This window comes from Nycticebus coucang, chromosome 21, assembly GCF_027406575.1.
Source record: "Nycticebus coucang isolate mNycCou1 chromosome 21, mNycCou1.pri, whole genome shotgun sequence".
Lineage (NCBI taxonomy): Eukaryota > Metazoa > Chordata > Mammalia > Primates > Lorisidae > Nycticebus > Nycticebus coucang.
Window position 1 is genome coordinate 33,669,677 of NC_069800.1, and position 26,134 is coordinate 33,695,810.

At 42.9% G+C, this 26,134-nt stretch overlaps 1 protein-coding gene across 1 annotated transcript; it reads right to left on the reverse strand.

Moving 5' to 3' along the window:
* Positions 1–21,749: 21,749 nt before the first annotated feature.
* On the reverse strand, positions 21,750–25,600 carry PRND (prion like protein doppel). Its single transcript, XM_053574817.1, has 2 exons — positions 25,562–25,600; positions 21,750–23,347 (listed from the first exon to the last, which is right to left on the reverse strand). Exon 2 carries the CDS (start codon positions 23,334–23,336, stop codon positions 22,797–22,799), a length of 540 nt encoding a protein of 179 aa, XP_053430792.1. The 5' UTR covers positions 23,337–23,347; positions 25,562–25,600; the 3' UTR covers positions 21,750–22,796.
* Positions 25,601–26,134: the final 534 nt, after the last annotated feature.

Sequence of the window (26,134 nt, forward strand, 5' to 3'; positions counted from 1 at the left end):
TTCTTGATGGAAATGATAAAATACTAAAATTTATTAAAAGGAGGCAACAAGGTGTGGTAGTTAAGAGCAGGTCACGGAGTATTCAGTCTCCCCTTCTGTAAAATGGGGATAATTTTACTAGGGCCCGACTGATGGTAGGATTGTTGTGAGGGTTAAGCAAGCTACATGTTGACTCTCAGCACAGGGGCTGGTGTATAGTAAGCACTCAATAAATGCCAGTGATTATTATTATTATTATTTTGAGTCAGAGTCTCACTATGTCGCCCTAGGCTAGAGTGCCATGATGTCATTCCTCACAGCAATCTCAAACTCCTAGGCTCAAGGGATCCTCTGGCCTCAACTCCCTGGTAGCTGGGATTACAGGCGTGTGCCACAATGCCTGGCTAATTTTTAAAATAGAGATGGGTCTCAGTCTTGCTCAGGCTGATCTCAAACTCCCGAACTCAAGCTATCCACCCACTTTGGCCTCCCAGGGTGCTAAGATTACAAGTGTGAGCCACTGAGCGTGAATAGTTTCGAAACTTTGAAAGTAATAATCAGCATCTGTAGTTGTTAAATATTTTAATTTGTATGTGTCTTCATTTTCCATTTTAAACTTTTTATTAAAATTATCACAGGATCATTAAAAGACTCAAGTGCATAGAAGGATGGACAAATGAGAGTACAAGAGTGATGTTATAATTTAATTAAGACCTAGAGCCAAAGGCTGCCTTCTACATGTCTGCTCCGTAAGGTCCCATGTGGACAAGGCAGGAACTTCACCAGAGACCCTGTGCTTGCCCTCGAGAAGCAGTGCTGTCTCCAGGGTTTCTTCCAGCTCTGCTCCCTGAAGGCCACCCCTTCTTCTGGGCCCCCCGGCCTCACTCTCATCAGTGTCAACATTAGCACCCAACAAGGAGAAACTAATTTCAGAAGAACCAGCTGGGGCCTTCTTAGACCCACATCCTGCCTTAAAGTTTAAGTGCTACCTTGAAACTCACTAGAAGGAATCAATCAATGCCTCAGTACTGGCCCCTCCATATTTCCGTTCTCATAGAATTTGGAGTTGGAGGGATGGGCTTATCCAATTGTCCCCAGCCCCTTGCTGCAGGAATCCCCTCTATCGCACCCTGACAGAGGCAGAGACACACTTCGAGGGGAGCTGTGTGTTTGGGGGTGACTCTCCACCTTCTTTCTGCAGCTGAGCTCCTTCTCGCCCCCATGGAGCCCTCTCCCCTCTCCCCAGCAGATCCCAGATGTACCCTCTGGGGCAGCACAGGGACCAGGACCCGCACAGCCAGCACCAAGAACAGCGACCTTGGCTCTTAGTCTTTGTTCCTGAGACAGAGCAAGGAAATGAGGTCTTACTCTTTCCCTGTGTGTCCTCCTGCTGCCCCTGACAGCCACAACTTCCAGGACAAAACCAGGAAGAGCCTTTGTGTTGTTCTGAGCTTTTGGCACCAGCTTCAGCTTGTCAAGGTTGACGTCTTCCTGACAGACAGGACCAGCCACTTAATTTGAGGGGCCTAGTGCAAAGTAAAGATGCAGGCCTGGGTTAAAAAATCATTATGAATTTCAAGGTAGTGGCAACAGAGCATGAAACCAAGCGCAGGCAAGGCCTTCTGACCCCTGCATGGAGCACGTGCCCGGAAGCCAGCCCTGGTGATGGGAGTGTGCTTTGCTTCCTGGATCGTCCTAGGATTTTGGATCTCCTTGCATACGGTTTTGTTTTTTGTTGACTTTTTCCTTTGCAGGTATAATTAACATACTATAAAATTTGTCCCCTGCTTTTTAAAATTTCCTATTAATATGAGGGTATGTACGAATGATTAGGTTATAATTTTTCATCTGTTAGGTAAAGTCCCTGTTGTAGTTGTGTCCTGAACCCAGGAACTGTGCCATATACCCTTACATTGTGCCCATTCGGTGGGAGCTCCTCAATCCCCCTTCCTTTTCTCCCAGTCTCCTCCCCACAACTTGAATTGGATGTTTTTCTCTTGTGAAAATTTGCCCTTTTAACATGTACAATTCAGTGGTTTTCAGTATGTCCACAGTTGCACAAGCATCACCACTGTTTAGTTTCAGATGATTCTCATCACCCCAGGAAGAAAGCCCGAGCCCCTCAGCCTTCCTCACTTCCCCTTAGGAAATGGATTAGAAGCCACTAAGCTACTTTCTATCTCTGTGGCTTTACATATTCTGGGCATTTCTTATAAATGGAATCATCAGTATGTGCCTTGCATGTCATTTTTTTCACTTATCATAATGTTTTCAAACTTCATCCATTTTTCCATTTCCTTCCCTGCCCGTTGTACAGTTGACCACATTTTCTTTCTCATCTCCCTGTTGTGATGTTTCCTTTTCAATTATGATCTCCGCACCATGCAGCAGGTATAGCCAGTAACTCTCATTTTATAGTAATCCTCCCATTTTCAAAGATTCATCTATTTCCTTTTTTTAACTTATGTGTTTACTGATGTAGAGCAGATAGACAGGAAAGGGCACAGTTCTTTAATGTGGCCGGTAAACTTTCACGCACGTCTGTGTCTGAATAGCCACCACCCAAACGCAGGCACAGGTCACCTTGTCCTCCAATCCTCATCCTCCATCGGGCTGTCCAGTCTCCTCCCAGGCAATTTCACGCTGACTTCTTCGCCCAAGGAAACCACCTTTGTAATTTCCTCCCCTTAGCTTAGGGGTGCCTGTCCTTGAAACTGATAGAGATGGAATCCCACAATATATCCTTTTTCATGTGACTTTGTTTTTTTTTTTTTTTGTAGAGACAAAGTCTCACTTTGTCGCCCTGGCTAGAATGCTGTGGCATTACAGCTCACAGCAACCTCCAACTCCTGGGCTTAGGCGATTCCCTTGCCTCAGCCTCCTGAGTAGGAGTAGCTGGGACCACAGGTGCCAGCCACAACGCCCGGCTAGACTTTCTTGTTTTTTGCTCAGCAACAAGTCTGTGAGAGTCATTCTTCTCATGTGTGGCGACAGTCCCTTCTTTCTGGTTGCTGTATAGAACTCCACAGAGTGGCTGTACCACTATTTAGCTATTCGTCTATCCATGGACATCTCGGTTGCTTCTAGTTTGTGGCTGTTGTGGATAGTGACTATGAATAGTTTTGTACATATCTTTTGGTAGCTGTAAGCCCTCTCTTCTGTTGGGTATTGACTGAGAATTGGAATTACTGGGTCTTAAAACAAGTGCAGTACATAAAGCCCAGGAGCTTTCCCCAGGGCTTATGCCAAACCCACGCAGAGTGCAGGGGAGTTCTGGTGGCTCTGTGTCCTTCTCCATGTTTGTGCCACTTGCTCTGGGATGCAGTCATATCTTGGCGTAGTTTTAATTGGCATTTCGCTGCTGATGAATAATACTGGGCTCCTTCCCATGTATGGGGGAGTCATTTAGATATCGACTCATCACTCTTGAATCATATTTTCCTTTACAGTATGTCCAAAGGATCATGCCTTTCTTTTTTCTCTGAGTTTTCTTAAAAATTCACCCTTGTTAACTTATATTTAATCTCAAAAGCATTTTATTTTTGTTTCTTTCTTTCTGGGTTTTTTTTTTTTTTTTTTTTGAGACAGAGTCTCACTATGTTGTCCTCCGTAGAGTTGCTGTGATATCACAGCTCACAGCAACCTCAAACTTCTGGGTTTAAGTGATTCTCTTGCCTCAGCCTTCCAAGTAGCTGGGACTACAGGTGCCCACCACGATGCCCGACTATTTTTTTGTTGTGGTTGTCATTCTCGATTTTAGCTGGCCTGGGCTGGCTTTGAACCCGCCAGCCTTGGTATATGTGGCCAAAGTACTACCCACTGAGCTATGGGTGCCGCCCATGAATATACTTTCATTGTTTCCTTACACCCTCGCTAATACTGGACAATATAGCCTTTTAAGCTGATGGGAGAAAACAACCTTATTGATATTTTGATGTAATGTCCATGTCTCTGAGTATTGGTGAGATTAACGATTTTTTCTTATGTTTATTGAACACTTGCTTTTATTCTATTCACTGCCTTTTCACAAGCTTTGTTAAGTTTTTACATTGGGCCATTATCTCTTCCTCATTGACTCTGGAAGTTCTTTTATCCAGTCCCTGTAGGAATTTGTTGTCTGTTATACATTGCAAATACTTTCTCCTCTCTTGCAACTGTATTTTTTAAAAGGTGTTTTTGCTTAGAACAGTTTGAAATTTACAGAAAAATTGAGAAGATAGTACAGCGCCTTCCCATATACCCCTACCCAGTGTTCCCTTTTATTAACATCTTACAGTTAGCAGGCACATTTGTTACAATTAATAAACGACAGTCATACGTTATCTAGTCTTCAAGTCTTCTTAGGCTCCTCATGGCTGTGATGGTTTCTCAGACTTTCCTTGTTTTTGATGACCTTGGTAGTTTTGAAGAATGCTTATCAGATATTTTTAGAATGTCCATTGGTCTGTTTTTCTCATGGTTAGACCAGGGTTATGCGTTTTGGGGAGGAAGACGATAGAGGTGAAGAGTTATTTCCCTCACATCACAAGTACAGATTGTCGACATGATTTGTTGCTGTTGCTGTTGCCCTTGGTCATCTGGCTGAGGTTGTGTTTGTCAAATCTCTCCACTGCAAAACTCCCTTTGCCTCCCATTTCATACTGTTCTCTTTGGAAGGAAGCTGCTATGCTTACTCACACTTAGCCGGTGGGGGGTTATGTTCCATTCCCTGAAGGCAGAGTAGCCATATAAATTACTTGCAATTTCTCTGCCCAGAGGATTTGTCTCTTTTCCATTTATAAATTAATTCAATCATTTATTTATTTTAGTGTGAACTCACGGGTATAAATTTTATACTTTGGGTCTTAACACAGCAATACTTAATTTTCTTGCTTGAATTGTTCCAGTTTTGGCCACTGGGAGTTCTTTCAGTTGGCTCCTGTGTGTCTTTAAAATTTTTTGTTTGTTTTTTAAGCACTTCCTTATTTTTTTGCACTACAAAATGCTCCAGGCTCATCATGAATATTTCTGTCCCACTCATAGAATTGGCCATTTCTCCAAGGAGGCCTGGTGGCTTTTACTGGAGAGTGTTATTAGAAACAAAAATCTGGGTGTGGGTGTGCTTGTGGCTATTGGGGTAGTGTTTCTGTCAGAGCAAGGAATTATATGTGTGTATATTAACCAGTGTATGCAATCATATGTATAAACATTTCCATATGTAACTTTCTTTATTCTATATTAAGCTAGAGGTGAGTTCACACTGAGGGCTCCAACTCAGCTTCATTGCCACATGGATCATTCTAGCTCACCCTTGATTACCTGTAAATTCCCATCCTAACTGTCTGGCTCCTACTATCCATTGTCCATTCAATCAACTTTCTATACCAGTATGCATGGATCAGAATTGTTAACCCATACCCCTTTGGAAAACAACTTTATCAACTAGAGTAAAGTGCAAACTGCAAATAGTGCAGAAGGCCTTGGTGACTGAGCAAGGGGGTGGCTTACTTGCAGCTGGTCTGAGGAGGTTCCCTGCTTAACTCCAGCAGTGTCTGGAAGTCTGGCAAAGACCCTGGGCTGAAATAGAGATTAATTGTTCTTGTTGGTGATTTATATAGTGCTGTTTAAAGCCCAAAATATCCTAGAGCATCTCCCACCATATGTCTACATTCTTTCTTTTTTTTTTTTTATTGTTGGGGATTCATTGAGGGTACAATAAGCCAGGTTACACTGATTGCAATTGTTAGGTAAAGTCCCTCTTGCAATCATGTCTTGCCCCCATAAAGTGTGACACACACCAAGGCCCCAAACCCTTCCTCCGTCCCTCTTTCTGCTTTTCCTCCCCCCCAAAACCTTAATTGTCATTAATTGTCCTCATATCAAAATTGAGTACATAGGATTCATGCTTCTCCATTCTTGTGATGCTTTACTAAGAATAATGTCTTCCACTTCCATCCAGGTTAATACGAAGGATGTGAAGTCTCCATTTTTTTTTAATAGCTGAATAGTATTCCACGGTATACATATACCACAGCTTGTTAATCCATTCCTAGGTTGGTGGGCATTTAGGCTGTTTCCACATTTTGGCGATTGTAAATTGAGCTGCAATAAACAGTCTACTACAAGTGTCCTTATGATAAAAGGATTTTTTTCCTTCTGGGTAGATGCCCAGTAATGGGATTGCAGGATCAAATGGGAGGTCTAGCTTGAGTGCTTTGAGGTTTCTCCATACTTCCTTCCAGAAAGGTTGTACTAGTTTGCAGTCCCACCAGCAGTGTTCCCTTCTCTCCACATCCACGCCAGCATCTGCAGTTTTGAGATTCTGTGATCTGGGCCATTCTCACTGGGGTTAGATGATATCTCAGGGTTGTTTTGATTTGCATTTCTCTAATCTATAGAGATGATGAACACTTTTTCATGTGTTTGTTAGCCATTTGTCTGTCATCTTTAGAGAAGGTTCTATTCATGTCTCTTGCCCATTGATATATGGGATTGTTGGCTTTTTTCATGGGGATTAATTTGAATTTTCTATAGATCCTAGTTATCAAGCTTTTGTCTGATTGAAAATATGCAAATATCCTTTCCCATTGTGTAGGTTGTCTCTTTGCTTTGGTTATTGTCTCCTTAGCTGTACAGAAGCTTTTCAGTTTAATGAAGTCCCATTTGTTTATTTTTGTTGTTGTTGCAATTGCCATGGCAGTCTTCTTCATGAAGTCTTTCCCCAGGCCAATATCTTCCAGTGTTTTTCCTATGCTTTCTTGGAGGATTTTTATTGTTTCATGCCTTAAATTTAAGTCCTTTATCCATTTTGAATCAATTTTTGTGAGTGGGGAAAGGTGTGGGTCCAGTTTCAGTCTTTTACATGTAGACATCCAGTTCTCCCAACACCATTTATTGAATAGGGAGTCTTTCCCCCAAGGTATGTTCTTGTTTGGTTTATGGAAGATTAGGTGGTTGTAAGATGTTAGTTTCATTTCTTGGTTTTCAATTTGATTCCAAGTGTCTATGTCTCTGTTTTTGTGCCAGTACCATGCTGTCTTGAGCACTATGGCTTTGTAGTACAGACTAAAATCTGATATGCTGATGCCCCCAGCTTTATTTTTATTACTAAGAAATGCCTTAGCTATATGGGGTTTTTATCGGGTTCCATACAAAACGCAGAATCATTTTTTCCAAATCTTGAAAGTACGATGTTGGTATTTTGATAGGAATGGCATTGAATAGGTAGACTGCTTTGGGAAGTATAGACATTTTAACAATGTTGATTCTTCCCATCCATGAGCATGGTATGTTCTTCCATTTGTTAATATCCTCTGCTATTTCCTTTCTGAGGATTTCATAATTTTCTTTATAGAGGTCCTTCACCTCCTTCATTAGGTATATTCCTAGGTATTTCATTTTCTTTGAAACTATGATGAAGGGAGTTGTGTCCTTAATTAGCTTCTCGTCTTGACTGTTATTGGTGTATACAAAGGCTACTGACTTGTGGACATTGATTTTATATCCTGAAACATTACTGTATTTTTTGATGACTTCTAGGAGTCTTGTGGTTGAGTCTTTGGGGTTCTCTAAGTATAAGATCATGTCGTCAGCAAAGAGGGAGAGTTTGACCTCCTCTGCTCCCATTTGGATTCCCTTTATTTCCTTGTCTTGCCTAATTGTATTAGCTAGAACTTCCAGCACTATGTTGAATAGTAAAGGTGACAGAGGACAACCTTGTCTGGTTCCAGTTCTAAGAGGAAAAGCTTTCAGTTTTACTCCATTCAGTAAAATATTGGCTGTGGGTTTGTCATAGATAGCTTCAATCAGTTTTAGAAATGTGCCACCTATGCCTATACTCTTCAGTGTTCTAATTAGAAAAGGATGCTGGATTTTATCAATGCTTTTTCTACATTTATTGAGAGGACCATGTGATCTTTATTTTTGCCTCTGTTAATATGGTGGATAACGTTTATGGACTTGCATATGTTAAACCAGCCTTGCATCCCTGGGATGAAGCCTACTTGATCATGATGAATGACTTTTTTGATGATAAGCTGTAATCTATTGGCTAGGATTTTGTTGAGAATTTTTGCATTGATATTCATGAGTGAGATTGGTCTGAAATTCTCCTTTTTGTTTGGGTCTTTTCCTGGTTTTGGTATCAGGTTGATGTTTGCTTCATAGAATGTGTTGGGGAAGATTAATTCTTCCTCAATTTTTTGGAATAATTTCTGCAGTACAGAAATAAGCTCTTCCTTGAAGGTTTGATAGATTTCTGGAGTGAAGCCATCTGGACCAGAACATTTTTTGGTTGGAAGATTTTTTATTGTTTGTTTGAACTCAGTGCTTGAAATTGGTCTGTTCAGGAGCTCTATTTCTTCCTGGCTGAGTCTAGGGAGAGGGTGTGATTCCAAATATTGATCCATTTCCTTCACATTGTCACATTTCTGGGCATAGAGTTTCTGGTAGTATTCAGAGATGATCTCTTGTCTGTCTGTGGGATCAGTTGTTATTTCCCCTTTATCATTTCTGATTGAGGTTACTAGAGATTTTACTTTTCTATTCCTCGTTAGTCTGGCCAATAGTTTATCTATTGTATTTATTTTTTCAAAAAACCAACTCCTGTTTCATTAATTTTCTGAATGATTCTTTTGTTTTCAATTTCATTGATCTCTGATTTGATTTTGGATATTTCTTTTCTTCTAGTGAGTTTAGGCTTAGATTGTTCTTCTTTTTCCAATTCCATAAGATCTCCTGTGAGATTGTTGATGTGCTCTCTTTCTGTTTTTCGAATGTAGGCATCTAAAGCGATGAATTTTCCTCTCAAAACTGCTTTTGCAGTATCCCACAGGTTTTGGTAGCTTGTGTCTTCATTGTTGTTATGCTCAAGGAAGTTAATGATTTCCTGTTTTATTTCTTCCTGCACCCATCTGTTATTCAACAGAAGATTGTTTAATTTCCATGCCTTTGTGTGGGGTCGAGCGTTTTTGTTAGAGTTGAGTTCCACCTTTAGTGCCTTATGGTCTGAGAAGATACAAGGTAAAATTTCAATTCTTTTGATTCTGTTGATATTTGTTTTGTGTCCCAGTATATGATCAATTTTGGAGAATGTTCCATGGGGCGATGAGAAGAATGTATATTTTTTATCTTTGGGATGGAGTGTTCTATATGCGTCTATCAAGCACAGTTGTTCTAGGGTCTCATCGAAATCTCTTATATCTTTGTTTAATTTCTGTTTAGAGGATCTGTCCAGCTCTGTAAGAGGAGTGTTAAGGTCCCCTGTTATGATGGTATTATTAGATATCATATTGCTCAGACTGAGTAAGGTCTGTTTCAAGAATCTGGGAGCGTTTAAATTGGGTGCATAAATATTTAGAATTGAAACATCTTGTTGTATTTTTCCCTTGACCAATATAAAGTGACCTTCTTTGTCTTTTTTGACTTTAGTTGCTTTAAATCCACATGTATCTGAAAATAAGATCACAACTCCTCTTTTCTTCTGAATTCCATTTGCCTAAAAAATTGTCTTCCAACCCTTGACTCGGAGCTTTAATTTGTCTTTTGAAGCCAGGTGTGTTTCTTGCAGACAGCAAATGGATGGCTTGTGTTTTTTAATCCAGTCAGCCAATCTATGTCTCTTCAGTGGGGAATTCAAGCCATTAACATTTATTGAGATAATTGATAAGTGTGGTAGTATTCTATTCATCTTATTTTGTGAGAGTCCATTGCTTAGTTTTATCTTTTGCATCAGTGTGGAGGTTAGGTTCTGTCCTTTAATTTCTCAGATCTTACTTTGCTGCTGATCCATTGTGGTGGTCAGTGTGCAGAACAGGTTGAAGTATTTCCTGTAGAGCTGGTCTTGTTATGGCGAATTTCCTCAATGTTTGTATATCCATAAATGATTTGATTTCTCCATCAATTTTGAAGCTTAGGTTAGCAGGGTACAGAATTCTGGGCTGGAAATTGTTCTGTTTAAGTAGATTAAAGGTAGATGACCATTGTGTTCTTGCTTGGAAAGTTTCATTAGAGAAGTCTGCGGTCACTCTGATGGATTTGCCCCTGTAGATCAACTGGCGCATACTCCTGGCAGCTTGCAGAATCTTTTCTTTTGTCTTGACTTTGGACAGATTCATTCAATGTGTCTTGGAGAAGCTCGGTTAGAGTTGAGGCGACCTGGGGTACGATAGCCCTCTGAAAGCAGTGTGTCAGAATCTTTGGTGATATTTGGGAAATTTTCTTTTATAATATTCTCTAGTATGGCTTCCATTCCTCTGGGGCGTTCTTCTTCCCCTTCTGGGATTCCTATAACGCATATGTTGGAACGCATCATAAAGTCCCATCATTCTGACAGTGAACGTTCTGCTTTCTCTCTCTTCTTTTCTGCCTCTTTTACTATCTGAGTTATCTCAAGAACTTTGTCTTCTACCCCTGAAATTCTTTCTTCTGCATGGTCTAACCTGTTGCTGATACTTTCCATTGCATCTTTAAGTTCCCTAATTGACTGTTTCAGTTCCTTCAGCTCTGCTATATCCTTTTTATATTCTTCATATTGTTCATCTCTTATTTGATTCGGTTTTTGGATTTCCTTTTGGTTATTTTCCACTTTATTAGCAGTTTCCTTCATTGTTCCCATCATTTCTTTCATTGTTTTCAACATGTGTATTCTAAATTCCCTTTCTGTCGTTCCTAACATTTCTTTATAGGTGGAATCATCTGCAATAGCTACCTCATGGTCCCCTGGAAGGGTTGTTCTAGACTGGTTCTTCATGTTGCCTGGAGTTTTCTGCTGATTCTTTCTCATGAGTGATTTCTTTTATCTGTTTCCTTGCCCTAATTTTCCTTTCACTTCCTCTTGCTCTTTAAGTTCTTGTGTCTGTGGACTAAGGGTTACAGGACCAGAAGGGTGAGAAGGTTGAAGAGTAAAAAAGGGATAAAAGAAAGGAGGACTGAGTGATAAGAAAAAAAAAGAAAAATAGAGAAAGGAGAGGGGGTGGGTAAAAGGAATATTGACAAAAAGAAGAGAGGCACATAAAGAGGGAGACAGAGCAATATAGGTGTACAATAGGGTACTTTAACACAACCTTAAAAAAAAAACCCACCTTCTGGGGGTGCCCAGTTGGGTGGTTCCCTTGAAGTCAGCAGCTCTTTGCTAACCTGATCAGACACAGTACCCCACCTCCACCAAGTAGAGAGGAAAGACAAAAATGCTATAAATCAAACCAAAACAAGCAAACAGAAAACTTTACGGGATAAAATTGGGTGAAAAACCAAATAATAGGGGTAGAAACACTAGCAAAAATGAATTTCTAGTTATTGAAAAAGGCAGCAATGGGAAATTATAATTAAACTAGAAAAATTGAGAAAGAAAAAGGATCTGTATGGAAAAGGTTGAAATTAAAAAACAAAACAACATGAACAACATCAAAATAAACAAAAAAAACAACCAAACCAAAAAAAAACCACAACCAAAAACAAAGCAGTATGTATATGTTATTGAATATTATTTGGGCAACATGTGGTCTTCTGGGGTATGAGATGTTAATCACAGTTCTGATACGACTGGAGGCTGCTGATTTCTCAAACCCCAGCTGGTAGACACCCTAAATCTCTCTTCGGCCCACTTAAAAGGCACTTTGAACTTGTAAACTTGCTGATCAGGAGCTTTCCCAGGAAAGTGCTTGTCGCTGGAATCACTGCTGAAGTGGCTATCCACTTAACCCAGTGTGCCAAAACCGGTCTCACTCTGCCCCTGAGGGTTAGGGCTGCAAGACAGCTCAGACCCCACCCTTAGGCTACTTGGTCGCTGGGTTACCAGCACCCATCCAATTCTATCTCTGTGACCCTGAGGGCAGAGCTTGCCAGGCAGATCGCTCACAATGGCTCCCTGTGACCCACAGCCAAGCACTATTAGCTCCGTCTGGCTCAGCGGCTCAGACTGGGGCCCTAGACAACGGCCAAAGTTCTCTGCACTCCCGCTCAGGCTCTCCCCAGGGCAGTTCAACTGAGTGCCAAGTCCAAAGACACCAAAACAGTTCACAGGTAAGGCCTTTCTGGTTTGCAGTCTCGCTGCTACTGAACTTACAGTTGCGGGCGGGTTTAGACCGATTGAACACACGCAACCACTTGCCGGTTTTCCACTGTTTTAGTCCTCCTCTTGGGGTCCAGAAGTCTCTTGCTGACTCCCTGTATCCTCACAGGGGTGATGATAGGCAGATACCACCAGCCAGAGATGCCTGGAGTCCTATTTCCCCAGACTCACGGTGCCCAGATGCAAGGAAGCTGGTACTCAGCTGCCATCTTCCCTAATTCTACATTATTTCTTTAAAATGTACAGATTGCTGCTTTGCGTTTGGTGTGCACATTTACCCGCTCTGATCTTAGCTGTGTGACCAGTGGGGTGTAAAAGACCCCTCAGTAAGCCCATGTCTTGGCTCCCTGAGTCAAGGAATCACACTTGTATCAAGAAGAAAAGTGCTCACATACAATTTTGAAATGAGATAGAAATGTTTCTTTGTGATACCGACCATGTAATAAAGCGTATATGCTTCTCAGCCACACTCCATGTGTATGTCAGCAACACATTCACAATCTTGAAGTTATGACTTTAGGGCCAAAATAACATAATGTTAATTCCTGTAGATTCCATAACAAAATTCCTTAAGAAATCTGCACTTTGGTGCAAATGTTTAAACATGGAGGATTTATCTCTTTCCCAACAATAGATAAATCTTTTCATTTATCAGAAAGGAAATCTATGACACTTTTTAAAAAAAGTTCCAGGGCTTGGCACACGTAGCACCGTGATTATGGCACCAGCCACATACACCAAGGGTGGCAGGTTCAAACCTGGCCCAGGCCTGCTAAAACAACAATGACAATTGTAACAAAAAATAGCCGGGCATTGTGGTGGGCACCTGTAGTCTCAGCTACTTGGGAGGCTGAGGCAAGAGAATCGTTTGAGCCCTAGAGTTTGAGGTTGCTGCGAGCTGTGATGTCAGAGCACTCTACCAAGGTGAGATAGTGAGACTCTGTCTCAAAAAAAAAAAAAAGAAAAATTCAGATTAATATGAGGGTATAGATGATTAGGTTACAGTGTTTGTGTCTGTTAGGTAAGGTCTTGTGGTTGTACCCTTACATCGTGCCCATTAGATGGGAGCACATCAATCCCCCTCCCTGTTCTCCCCACACAACTTGAACTGAGTTTTTCTCTTGTGTGGGTATGTGTTAGTTCCTCAACTGGCTTCATGTTGGTATTGAGTGCATTGGATTTTCCATTCTTGTGATACTTTACCAAAGAGAATGTTCTTTTTTTTTTTTTTTTTTTGGCCGGGGCTGGGTTTGAACCCACCACCTCCAGCATATGGGACCAGCGCCCTACTCCTTGAGCCACAGGCGCCGCCAAAGAGAATGTTCTTCAACTCTGTCCAGGTTAATACAAAAGATGTAAAGTCTCTATCTTTTATATGGTTGGATAGTATTCCATGGTATACATATACCATAGTTCGTTAATCCATTCCTGGGTTGTTTTCACATCTTGGCCATTGCAAATTGAGCTGTGATAAACAATCTAGTGCAAATGTCCTTATGATAAATTTTTTTTTTTCTTCTTCTGGGTAGATGCCTAGTAATGGGACTGTGGGATCAAATGGAAGGTCTATTTTTAGTTCTTTGAGAATTCTCCATACTTTTTCCCAAAGAGGCTATATTAGTTTGAAGTTCCACTAGCAGTGTAAAAGTGTTCCCTTCTCTCCACATCTGGGCTAGCATCTATAGCTTTGGGACTTTGTGATGTGGGCTATTCTCACTGGGGTTAAGTGAAATTTCAGGGTTGTTTTGATTTGTATTTCTCTGATTATTAGGGACAATGAGCATTTTTAAAATATGTTTGTTGGCCATTCATCTATGACACATTTAAATGCATGTTCAAGGCCAGGCACAGTGATATGTGCCTGTAGTCATAGCTACTTGGGAGAATTGCTTTAGACAAGCAGTTCGAGGCTGTAGTGTGCTATCATCACACCTGTGAATAGTCACTGCATTCCAGCCTGGGCAATGTAGTGAGCCCCATCTCTTGGGAAAAAACTGAAAAGTTAAAAAAATGCACGTTAAAAGATACAAATGTTCCAATAGAATACAAAGAAGTACTTTCTAGAAATGAGGCATCAGAGAGGATTAGAAACCCAATTGTCTTTATCTCCCAGCTTAAAATATTCAATGTTCTTACTTCTGCATGTGACAGACTTGTTGACTCAAATCTGACAGCACTGAAAGATGGTTCTATAATTCCTGGTTCAGATTTGATACAGTTACTCAAGCTATCTGGCAGAGCTTGCTGCCCTTCCAAACAATCCAGTAAGTGAATTCAAATTTTCTAATTCAATAGAAATGAAGAGTAAGAGAAGAATCCAACTGGGCAAGGGACACGAGGATGGCTCAAGCCAACTCTTTAGGTCTTGAATATATACTTAAGGGAGAGCCTTTTATTTATAAAGTTATTGAGATACACCAATGCTCACTGCTGATGCCACCCTCAGCCCAGGCCTGTCTTCTAGGACAGTTCAGAATGTCTTGTGATGCTGTCTGAGATAGATGTCAACCATCTTGATGAACAGCAAGTTCAACTCCTGGGAAAGATGTATATTTTTATTGATGAAAATGATCATAAAATTGGAGCAGAGATCAAGAAGAATTGTACCTGGATGAAAACCTTGAGAAATGATTATTACATTCAGCTTTTATTATCTTCTCATTCAACACTGAAAATAAGGTCCCTACACCCAGTAGAGAGGAGTTGCTAAAATTACCTTCCCAGGTTGTTTTGCTAATAGTTATTAGAGTCATCCACTAAGTAATCCAGGTGAGCTTGAAGAAAATGATGTCAGTGGCTGAGATGAGCAGCACAGAGGTGTTTCAGAGCTCTGAATGAGGAAGGCTCATGGAAGAAGGCTCCTCCAGAAGAAATGTATTTTGTGACACAAATTCATGACAAGAGTAAATCTGATGGCATCTGGGGTGAACATGAAACAGATTACATTTTGTTTGTAAAAAAGGATGAAATTTCTAATCCATAATCAGTAAGATTAAAATCTATTGCTATGTGTCAAGGAAGAATTAGAACTTCTGAAAAGCATAGCCAGTGGTGAAACGAAGATAACTTCATGGTTTTCAGTTATTACAGAGACTTTTCTCTTTAAATGGTGAGATTGGTGGGATAATTATTTTTTTTTTGAGCCAGCATCTCACTCTGTAGCCAGCCCAAAGTTCAGTGATGAAAACATAGCTCACCGTAGCCTCAAATTCCTGGGCTCAGGTGATCCTCCCACCTCGGCCTCCCTAGTAGCTGAGACTACAGGGCCCATCACCACACCTGACTAATTTTTCAGTTTTTAAAAACAGAAATGGGGTGTCACTATATTGCCCAGGGTGGTCTCAAACTCCTGGACTCAAGTGATCCTTGGCTTCCCAAAGTGCTAGGATTACAGTCAAAAGCTTCTGTGCCATGCTGGGATAACTTAAAAATCACATGAATCACTTTGTTGACCATGAGAAAATATATAGAAAGTGAATGTAGAGATGAATGGTTAGTGAAGTACTGAAAAATTTCTTTACTTAGAATGATTAAAAAAAACTGGTTCCCTTTTAGGAGAAATCTCTATATGGTACATTGATATTTTACAACAAAAATTTTTGTGGAAAAAATAACTGATTCCTTAATTTTGTATCACACACCCCATATATATGTTCTACTGTTTGTGAAAGACATTTTTGACAGATTATTGTAAAAAGAGAGAGAGAAAATGAAGGTGCTTTCCATATCATTTAATTTTTATCATAGTCTGCAGATAAGAGCAGAGAAAACTGTTTACTTAGCTACTTCTACACAGCCAGCACAGCCTTAATTAGCTTTCTATGTTAACAGATTTGACTGGTAGAGCAGGTTCACGGGAAATTAAAGGGCATATGTTCTAACTGCTATCATTCAAAGTTGATTTTGTGGTTTTAAGAATTCTGGAAGTTATTACTTGATACTTCAAGTCAAACATTGCTTTTGGTAATGATATTAAGTTAAATATTCTTTTAAATATTATTTGCAGACTTGCAAAGTCTGTCTTTTCAGAATTACAATGGACAGAGAAGCTATTCGTAAAATGGAAAGTGAGTCATACTCTACAACAGAGTTTCTTAGTCTTGGCACTACTGACATTTGAGCTAGACATTTCTTTGTTTGGGAGTACATCCTGTGCATTATGGGATGTTTAGCAGCATCTCTGGGCTCTATCCGCTAAATATTACCAACACCCTTCTTCCCCCAACAACCAAAATTACCCATTGTCCCTGGGGGTGTGAACTCACTGTTTTACAAGGTCAGGTCATACTGTGGTGGGGGATAGGGAATAACAAAATGCCCAAGATAAGGCAAAGAAGGACATTAGCTCAACTATTGAAAATGAGTTAGGAGTTGGGATTGTGTCCAGAGGGAAATTTATCTGTAATCCTAAGTAAAAGCCATCTGCCAAGGCAGAGATGTTGTCTCTGGAGGACTGGGTCTGCCTGCTGGCTCAGCTGGGTTTCTGAAAACATCTATCTGCACAAGTCAGCATCTTCCCAGCTGAGTGTGAGCAGATTTGCAGACCACGTCAAGTCTGAAATTCCAGAAGGAACCTCTTGGAGTATGCTCTTGAATCCGTAAGCCCCCCAAATCCCATTAACTTTAGGTAGGTGTAGGAGCATCCAATCTTTGGCTATGCCTAGTGGACCCAAAGGTAAGGAAAACCAACCAACCCTTTGTCTCCTGTTCCTTCTATATTTCTCCTCCCCAGGGGTGCTGGGGGTGATGATGGAGTTTGACACAAGGAGGTATCATAAGCTCTTCCATTTTATTCTGGATTTCTAAGTCGCCCTGGAGCACAACAGCCAGTTAAAAAAATTATAAACCTTAATTATGGGTTTAGATCCTGGCACAGCCCAACAGACATGGCTTTCACCTAGCTAGGACCCTATGTGGACCAGACCATGGGTTGAAAATCCCTCTCCTTGGTGCTGAATGTCATTTTTGAGCCTGGAGCCCCTGGTAGCATCTGGGAACAGATTTTACTTTCTCAACACTATTATGAGTATCATTGAAGTAGAGTAACAGGAAGGCAGGGTCAAAGGGTGAAGTATGACCCCTTCCCTGCTGGATGCTGGCGTCAACGCTGATGAGCCTGAGGGTGGAATTCTCCTTGGGACACCACAGAGGGCCTTCTCTACTCCTGTGTTTCTTCTCATGGCCCCTCCCCCATCCAGGGAGGCCAGCTGTGTTAGTTCCTCTGGCTTCCACCAGCCCGTTTAGCTTCCTCCAGTTCCTCTCTGGCCCTTTGGCTTGTGGCCAAGCTTGTTGGAGTTAAAACAATCTGTATTATTTAAGAAGCTACTGTTTTCTCACCAAAGTTTGCTTTAAAATAAGATCTGGGCATCCCAAGGGCAGGTGGGGCTGGGAGGGTGGATGAGGGAAGGCATGGGGGGAGGGGGAGGCAGTCACATTTGATTACTGGAGGAGGAACTCATTTTGTAGGGAGGGTCAGCTTTGTGCTGACCAGGGAAGTCCCTTTAAAAGCAGGGTGGTTTATTCCAGGCTGGGGTCTCTCACAGTCTCTTCCACCCTCCTCTTGGAGTCATTGTGTGAGGGAGGCCCGCAGTGCTCTAGGGGTGGTATCTCCGTCCTTTCCTGGGAGAGCATGTGTTCCTGTGCTGAGGAACCCTAAAACCCCTCGGGCCCAGGCAAACGCTCCATTCTCCTAGAGAAACCACTGAGTGCGTTTTTTTTTCTGGAGTATATTTGAGATGGTGCAGAATGGGCTTAGAGATATCTCAAAGGCATAGTACTCTATTTCCATTTTGTAGGGAATGTCAGATGTATCCCCATTTTACAGGGCATGCATTCCCAGGAGCGTGAGCCTTTGGCCCTTTCGCTTCCCCCAGGGAAGCCAGGTGCTCAGCTGAATGGTTTCAGAAGCTACCGTGGCAGACTCCAGCCATAGAGAGACAAGGAGAAAAAGTGGTGAATGCAGGTGAGGGACGTGACCTCACCTCAGGGCTCCACCACCCCACACCAGTCACTTGTTATCAAAAAGCTTGAGGCAAAGAGCCTGAGGAGCTCAAGACAAGCTGAGGACCACCACCAGGGACCCACCCTGTTAGGCTGGGAGGGTGGAGTTTTGAAGTGTCATTAGGCATATTCTAAGAAAGGTGGGGCATGAGGGGCTCCAGGAACATGTTGCCTGTCTGCCCGAGCTCAGAGGGGACACGCAGCTTGGGCGGTGCTAATGGTGTGTTCCATGCCGGCTCCTTTTGAGCTCTGGAATTTAGAGGGTAAGCTCACTGCAACATGGAAGCCAGCATGTGCAATTTTCCCCAAAATTAATTAAATGTCCAGGAGCAAACCTCACTCCATGCGTGCCCTGGTTCCTGTGCAAACACACCACTCTCAGGGTGGGAAGCCTGCACTCTCCCTGTCTGTTTTCCAGGCTTCTCTTCCAGATGTTTTAGGCCGAAGATCATATTGAGAATAAGAATTGCTAACAGTTTTAAGATTTTGAGTGATCCTGATGGTCGAAGTCACTTAGAAAGCGTTAGGTGCTTTCAGCAATATTCTAGAAAAGAAAAGGTGGCTTTTCATACATAAATGACAGGAACTCTTCCCAATTAATGTCATAAGCTGCTGGTGGGGTGGGATTGCTCCAGCTCGGTGGGAACAGGGTTAGGTCAGGTCTGGTAAAAAATTTTTTTTTTGAGACAGAGTCTCACTCTGTTGCTCAGGCTAGAGTTGCTCTTGGTAGAGTGCTGTGGTGTCCCAGCTCACAGCAACCTCAAACTCTTGGGCTTAATTGAGTCTCTTGCCTCAGCTTCCCAAGTAGCTAGGACTACAGGCGCTCACCACAATACCTGGCTATTTTTTTGTTGCAGTTGTCATTGTCGTTTAGCTAGCCCAGGCCGGGTTCGAACCTGCCACCCTCTGTGTATATGTATGCGGCTGGTGCCATAACCACTGTGCTATAGGCTCCGAGCCAAAGAAAAATTTTTTTGGTGGGGGGTAGAGTGCCGAGGTGTCATACCTCACAGCAACCTCAAAATCCTGGGTTTGAGTGATTCTCTGGTCACTTTTATTTATTTTTCAACAGTGTCTCACTCTTGCCCAGGCTAGAGTGCCATGGCGTTAGCCTAGCTCACAGCAACGTCAAACTCCTGGACTCAAGCAATTTTCCTGCCTTGGCCTCCCAAGTAGCTGGGACTACAAGTGCATGCCACAATGCCAAGATATTTTTCTATTTTTAGTAGAGACTGGTCTCACTCTTGTTCAGGCTGATCTCCCACTCCTGAGCTTAAGCTATCTGCCTGCCTCAGCCTCCCAGAGTGCTAGGGTTACAGGCATGAGCCGCTGTGCCCTGCTGTGTAAATTTATGTTACGCAGGCTTTGCTCCAGCATGTATGAAGTTATTCCACAGAAACAAAAGCACCAGACTGCAATGTTGTATGTACAAGGATGTTTATTGTTTGTAGTGGCAAAAAACCTGAAACAATCTGAAAGTCCATCAAGAAGGAAATGATTAAATCAACCATGATATACCTGCACATGGACTATTACACAGAAATCTAAAAGGACAAGTTAGCTGACTAGCTAGCTGTTGACTGGAGAGTTTCATGATGCAGTGTTAAGTTAGGGAGGCAAATAGCAGAGGAATAAATATTACATGTATGATTATAGTATTTAAAAAGGGGTAGTCAAACAAAAACCCCTCACATCTATCTGAGCACAGTAAAGGTGTGGAGGCTGTATCTCAGGCTGGAAGGAAACGGTGGGGTTGGGAAAGATAAGGGGAGGCAAACAAACAAACACAGAAAAGAAAATGGGGGGAAAAGCATTGAATGAAGTTAAGTAAAATTTAGAATATAAAAGCTCACATGCATTATTATTGCAAATACGTGTATCTGTGTATGCAAATGAATAACCACTAGGAGGTTACAGGGGAAACTTACTCAGATGCTGGGATTGTAGCAATTTTTTGTTTGGAATTTCTGCTGTAATTTATTTATTTATTTATTTTTAAAGAGATAAGCTCTTGTACTGTGGTCCGGGTTGGAACGCAGAGACCTGATCATAGCTCACTGCAGCCTCAAACTCCTGGGCTCAGGTGATCCTCTCTATTCATCCTTTTTAGTAGCTGAGACTACAGTTATGTACCATCATGCTTAGAAATTAATTTTTAATTTATTAATTTTTTTTCTAGTAGAGGCAAATCTTGCTGTGTTGCCCAGGCTGGTCTCAAACTCCTGGCCTCAAGTAATCCTCCCGCCTCAGCCTTTCAAAGTGCTGGAATTGTTGTGAGCTACAGCACCTGGCCACTGTTGTAATTTTAATGTCACTTTTCCAGTAAACTTATATTTTAAAAAGTCAAAATTTGGGGCCAGGTGCCGTGACTCATGCCAATAATCCTAGCACTCTGAGAAGCTGAGAAGGATCCCCTGAGCTCAGGAGTTTGAGACCACCCTGAACAAGATTGAGAACCTCTTCAAATTTCTCCACTAAAAAGGGAAAAATTAACTGGGCATTGTCACAGCTGTATGTAGTTCCAGCTACTTGGGAGGCTGAGGCAGGAGGATCGCTTGCACCCAGGAATTTGAGGTTGCTGTGAGGTATGACCCCAGGGAACTCTACCCAGGGCAACAGAGTATTACTCTGTGTCAGAAAAAAAAAAAAAAAGAAGAAGAAAGAAAAGAAAAAACAAGAAAAAGAAAGTAAAGATCAAACTTGGAAGCCTTGGGGAAATCATTCACATTGTAAAATGACTATATCAGGAATGATTCAGAAGCTCCTCACAAGTTTTTGCACATAGTAGTCACCGCATGACCCTTTGCTGGAGTGAAAAACCAGACTCATGAAGACTTTACTCTATCACAATTTGTAAACATGAGAAGGATGCTCAGGCACATACAGTTTCAATGCAAAGCTCCAGAAACAGAGTTTGCATTTGAATCACTATATACAAATTCGCTTCACGCCCCACTTAAATCTGGTTTCTGGGACTATTAACAAAATGAGAAAAGATAGCAATTATGGAAAATGAACTACATCATGGCCTAAGTGTTGTTTTCACATCAGAGATGAAGTCATTTTGGTTACGCGGCTGTGTGTGCCCTTGTAATTAGACTTAGGAGAGCCAGGAATTGAAATTTCAACATCAGCCTCTGAGTACTTTTTGTTTCTTTCTTGCCACTGTTGTTATTATTATTGTGAATTAAAAATTAGAATTCAAGAAATAGCCTCCTCATGTTCTATTCTTTTTTCCTACTCTCTGAATTAATAGAGAATTAATTAACTGTGGAAGCAAGAGGTGAGCCCTCGCCTGTGTGAAACACAGCCCAGCTGCTGGGAGGGCATTTCCTCCACGGTCTAAATGTAACCTTGAGAAGAACACTGATAGCCTTGGGGACCCAGCACAAGAGGTCCCATTATCAACACTCATGTTCTGAAATACTTCTGATAAGTTGTCCGTTAGTACACAATCCCCCCTACAAACTCTCTTTAAAGGAGAATTGATAATATTCAGCAGCTCTTTTTCTCCAAGTATGGTTCAAGAACCTGTGGGGGTTTCTGAGAGTACTCCCAGAGCAACTGTGGGGGCATCTGAGACCATTAGACTCATTTTTTTTTATTTTAAAGTATATCCATGTTTTGTTCTACGTGTTTTTTAATGAACAAGGTGGTAACTCTTGCTTATGGCCTGAATGAATTCTTTGCTGGATTTCCTTGAAGACGCAGTTTCTTTTTAACCTTCATTTTTGTAGTGACAATGGTTTACAGAAATGATGGCCTCTTGCCAAAGTGATGTTAAAAGAGCTGTTCAATTATGGTAGAACCTGGGTACATCACCTATCTAAAAAGTGTGTATTTAAATATGCTTTTATGGGTGTATATAAAATATGCACACAGGATGAGGGGAATATTAGAAGAAAACGTCATCAAATTTTTTTTCTTAAATACATGGAATATTTCAGGAATGGGAACAGCAAACACTTACCCTTCTTGTGGGAAAAAAAAAATCTTCATGCTACAGACACATCCTGGTGTACATTGGGTCTGCGCTGGGAATCAACTTGGCAATAGTTCTGTACAGTGTGATTTCTGAGCCTGTGTCTAGCTTTATTTCTATGTTAATTTCTTTATTTTAGTTTAATTAGAAGGATTAAACTAACCTCTGTAACTAGGTTTCAAAGTACACAGCCATAGGCTCAGGTCTTTCCGTTTATTTCTAGAAGTGGAGCTGCCACAGTGTCATATCAGCTATATGTCTGGATTTGGGTCCTTTAGAGCCAAAAAGTGATCATGACACAGCTCTGGGACTGGACAGAACAGAAAACGTGGGGTTAGACAAGAGAGGCTTGAATCCCAGCTCTACCACTTTCAAGCTTTGTGACTCTGGGTGAGCAAGTGTGCCTCTCTGAGCCTGTTTTCTCATCTGTAAAAGAGGACGAACACCTACCTCTAAGTTGTTAGGAAGTGTCATGAAGTGCTTGGCACAGTCCTTGATGCGCTCTGTTACTGATGCAGCTAACATTCATTCTACTACGGTGTGCCAGGCACTCGACTAGGAGCGGAGAATACGGGGATGGAGAAGCTGGTAGAGCCTGCAGGGGGGTTGACAAACACGTTCACATTTATCAAGTACAAACAAACACGGGGTGAATATCGGGGCACGAATCACGTCCCTGGTACCTTCAGCACACGTGTGGTTCGGGGCTGGAGGGGGATGAGCTAGGCAGCTCTCTCCAGGGCTCGCCGGCCCACTCGGCTCTGCGGCTGCAGCTGCCCCGCGAGCTTATTTCACCAGCAGCCAAAGCAGCAGCAGCGTGCAGAGCATCAGGGGCTGGTCCACGGTGGCCCGCAGTCCTGCGCCGCGTTCCAACCAGAAATCGCAGTGCTTGATGGAGCAGAGCTCCCGGATCAGCCGCCAGAGGATCCGCTGGTGAAGCTTGTCCTGTTTGTCCCGGGAAAACTCCGCCTGGTTGGCCGCCTGGGTGGCATTGATGCAGCTGGCGATAAACATCTCCTTGGTGACGTTGGCGTCGGAGCAGCCGTCGTACTGGATCCCATCAGGGAACTGCCAGTAGTTGGCCTCATAGTACCTGTTGCCCTCGGCCCCGAAGTCGATATCCAGCTTCCGGCCTTGCTTGATGAAGGCTCCTGGGCGGTTCTCGGGGGCGGCGATGTGGGCCTCGGTGATCTGCGAGGTGCTCGGCAAGGCCTTTCGGTTCCACTTGAACCTGTGCTTTATGCCCCGTGCCTTGACCATGGCGAGGTGGCTGAAGAGCAGCATGCAAAAAATGACCAGCCACCATCCGCCCAGGTGCTTCCTCATTGCGTCAGAATCTGCGGGAGAAGTGGCCAGGGGTTAGCTTCGCCTCTGGGCTTCCCCGGCTCTCCTGCAGCAGCCCTCCCCCCAGGAGATTATAATCCAAGGAATTGCACCCTTGTGCTATTTATATTTTCTCAAAAGCACAAGTGTTTTCCCACGCTTGGGCTGTGCAGGGTTAACTCAAACACCAAAGTTGTTTTCTTCCTTCCTTCCTTTCTTTTTTTCCCCCCTGCTGAGGCCTGGGATTACTTTCAGCCAGGGCCCTGATCCTGGTGTTCCCAGACAGATAAGAAGTTGCAACTGGCAATTATAAAGCCTTTGACTATGCCTGGGAAAATACACGAGTAATGACTTAATGCACACAAGTTTTCTTTGGTGCTCCCTTTTCAAACAAAGAGGACCCTGGGAGGGAAATAACAGTGGAAGAGTAGGAATCCAATGCTCGGGCCCAGACTGTATTTTCCGTCTTCCTTTTTTATTCTGTGTCACGCTAAACTGGCACTGTCGTGGGCACATTCTGCTACACTGGCTGCTGATTCTAAAGGACTTGACAGGAATGAGAGAGAGCAGAGGAGGGTGGGGAGGAGAGAGAAACACAGAAATGTAGTGACCCCTGTGCAAGGGGTCCAGATGTGCTGCAGGCATCTTTTCCCATCTCTCCCCCCATCCTTGGGGGACAGTGTGCCTACTAGCTTCCTATTGTACACTTGCTACGCTGTGTTAAGCCCATCTCTGGGCCAGGCACGGTGGCCCGTGACCCTAGCACTCTGGGTGGCCGAGGCAGGTGTTGCTTGATCTCAGGAGTTTGAGACCGGTCTGAGCAAGAGTGAGATCCTGTCTCTACTAAAAATAGAACAACTAGCCAGGCATTGTGGTGGATACCTGTAGGCCTAGCTACTTGGGAGGCTGAAGCAAAAGGATCACTTGAGCCTAGGGGTCTGAGGTTGCTGTGAGCTATGACACCATAGCACTCTAGCCTAGGGCAACAAAGACTCTATTAAAAAAAAGCCCATTTCTGACATTCTCTAATTCTCACAAGGGGTAGGCACATCATTATCCCCATTTTATAAATGTTGTCTAGGATTCAGAGAAGTTAAGTAATTTGCCCAAGGCTGCACAGCCAGAGCTGATGGATTTGAATTCAGCTCTGACTGACGCTGTGTTCCTTGTGTCCACCACTCGTGCCCCACTGTCCCTCTGGGTTTCAGGATGGTGTTCTTATTTCATGCTTTTGACTCACTAGAGGGATGGCCCCTAAGCTGAGCAAAGAGCAAAGAGCAGGGCACTCAAGGAATTTTACACACAATGAGGTGAAAGGGAGGGCAGGAGGGCTCCTGAAACTACAATAGCTGTTGGGGAAATCCCAAGGCCAACAGTCAGGGAGGGTGTTCCGGCACCTGGGCCTTTGTCTGTGTGCATCAGGGCTACCAAGGAACTCAGACAGCAGAGCTGGGTATCCAGCTGGGTGAACATTTACTGTGAGCGTATGGAGTGCAGGAGATGGAAGAGGTGGGAGTTAGAGTATTTAGTCCCTAACGTGTCCTCCACCACCATCCTGTCACATCCCTAAAAGGGATTAATGTTCCTCTGTTAAAATCATCAACTCTGATGCAACACTGACTTCTACGTTTAAAGCAATGACGGCAAAATACAGCTCAAGCGAACATGCAGTCACATCTGGAAGCCTGCAAAGAGGCCTCACTGACTTTTCCTTGCTTGTGGGTATTGCTGTGGCTCTGTCCCAGGGTGGGACAAGCACCCAGGTCACCAGCATCTCACCCCTCATTGGTTTTCTCCAAAGAGATCCAAGCACGAAGCAAACATTCATTAGTCTCCTAAATAAGGGGCCACGTCCTATATCATTAACTCATACCTCTCGGGTTATTTAAGTTAATCTTAAATGAGAATAATAACATAATACATCATTACAGGTGGGTCAAATTAAAAATAAGAAGCACAGCCTTTAAGAGAAAGGAATTCATTTTCACAGGCAAGGGTTTAAAAGCAAAACAAAATCCCAACCAGCCACCCCTAAAGTAGCATTTTATTGCAGCACCAACATAGACACATGCAAGACCAAGGATGACTGAACATTATCACAAATCTTCCCCGACCTGGGACCCATCCCAGAATGTGGGAGTGAAGAAATCATTGCATGATTTTCCGTCTGGGGCAGGGACTTGATTAGAAACCAGCAACTCTGACGGCAGAAATGCCTCCCCACATACCTTGGGCTCTCTCTGGGAGTGGCCTCGAAGCCTGGCGCTGCTTGGTCCTCCAGCACACCCTCTCAGCAGCCGGGTCTGCCCAGCTATATAGGAGCTGCGGGGGTGGGGGGGTGGCATTCCTGCACACACCAAATATGGCAGGGCCAATCAGGGGTTCCTGGTCACTCCTTCATCCTGAGAAGGGTGGACCTTCTCATCACTATTTACTAATATGTAAATTTTACTAACAACCAAGTGAAGACCTTGATAAAGTTTAGAAAGACTTTTAGACTTGAAATAAGGTGACTTTTAGAATAAAAAGTGTCAGAAGGAAAACGTGTTCCCATCAATATCTACACCAGAGGGGGTGCCAACAAGTGTTGCTGGATATTCAAACTGTCCTGCATGTAAAGAGCAGCCTCAGACAGCAAAGGGGGTCTGGAGGGCAGCCTCTGGGAGGGGTCAGCTTGGAAAGAGGGTGAGAGTTGGCCCGGACCACTGTTCCCAAGGCGGGACCCACAGGGAGGGAGGGGTCCGCTTCCATTGGGCAGTGATGAAGCAGGTGGGTGGAAAGGTACGTGAGAGGACTTCCCA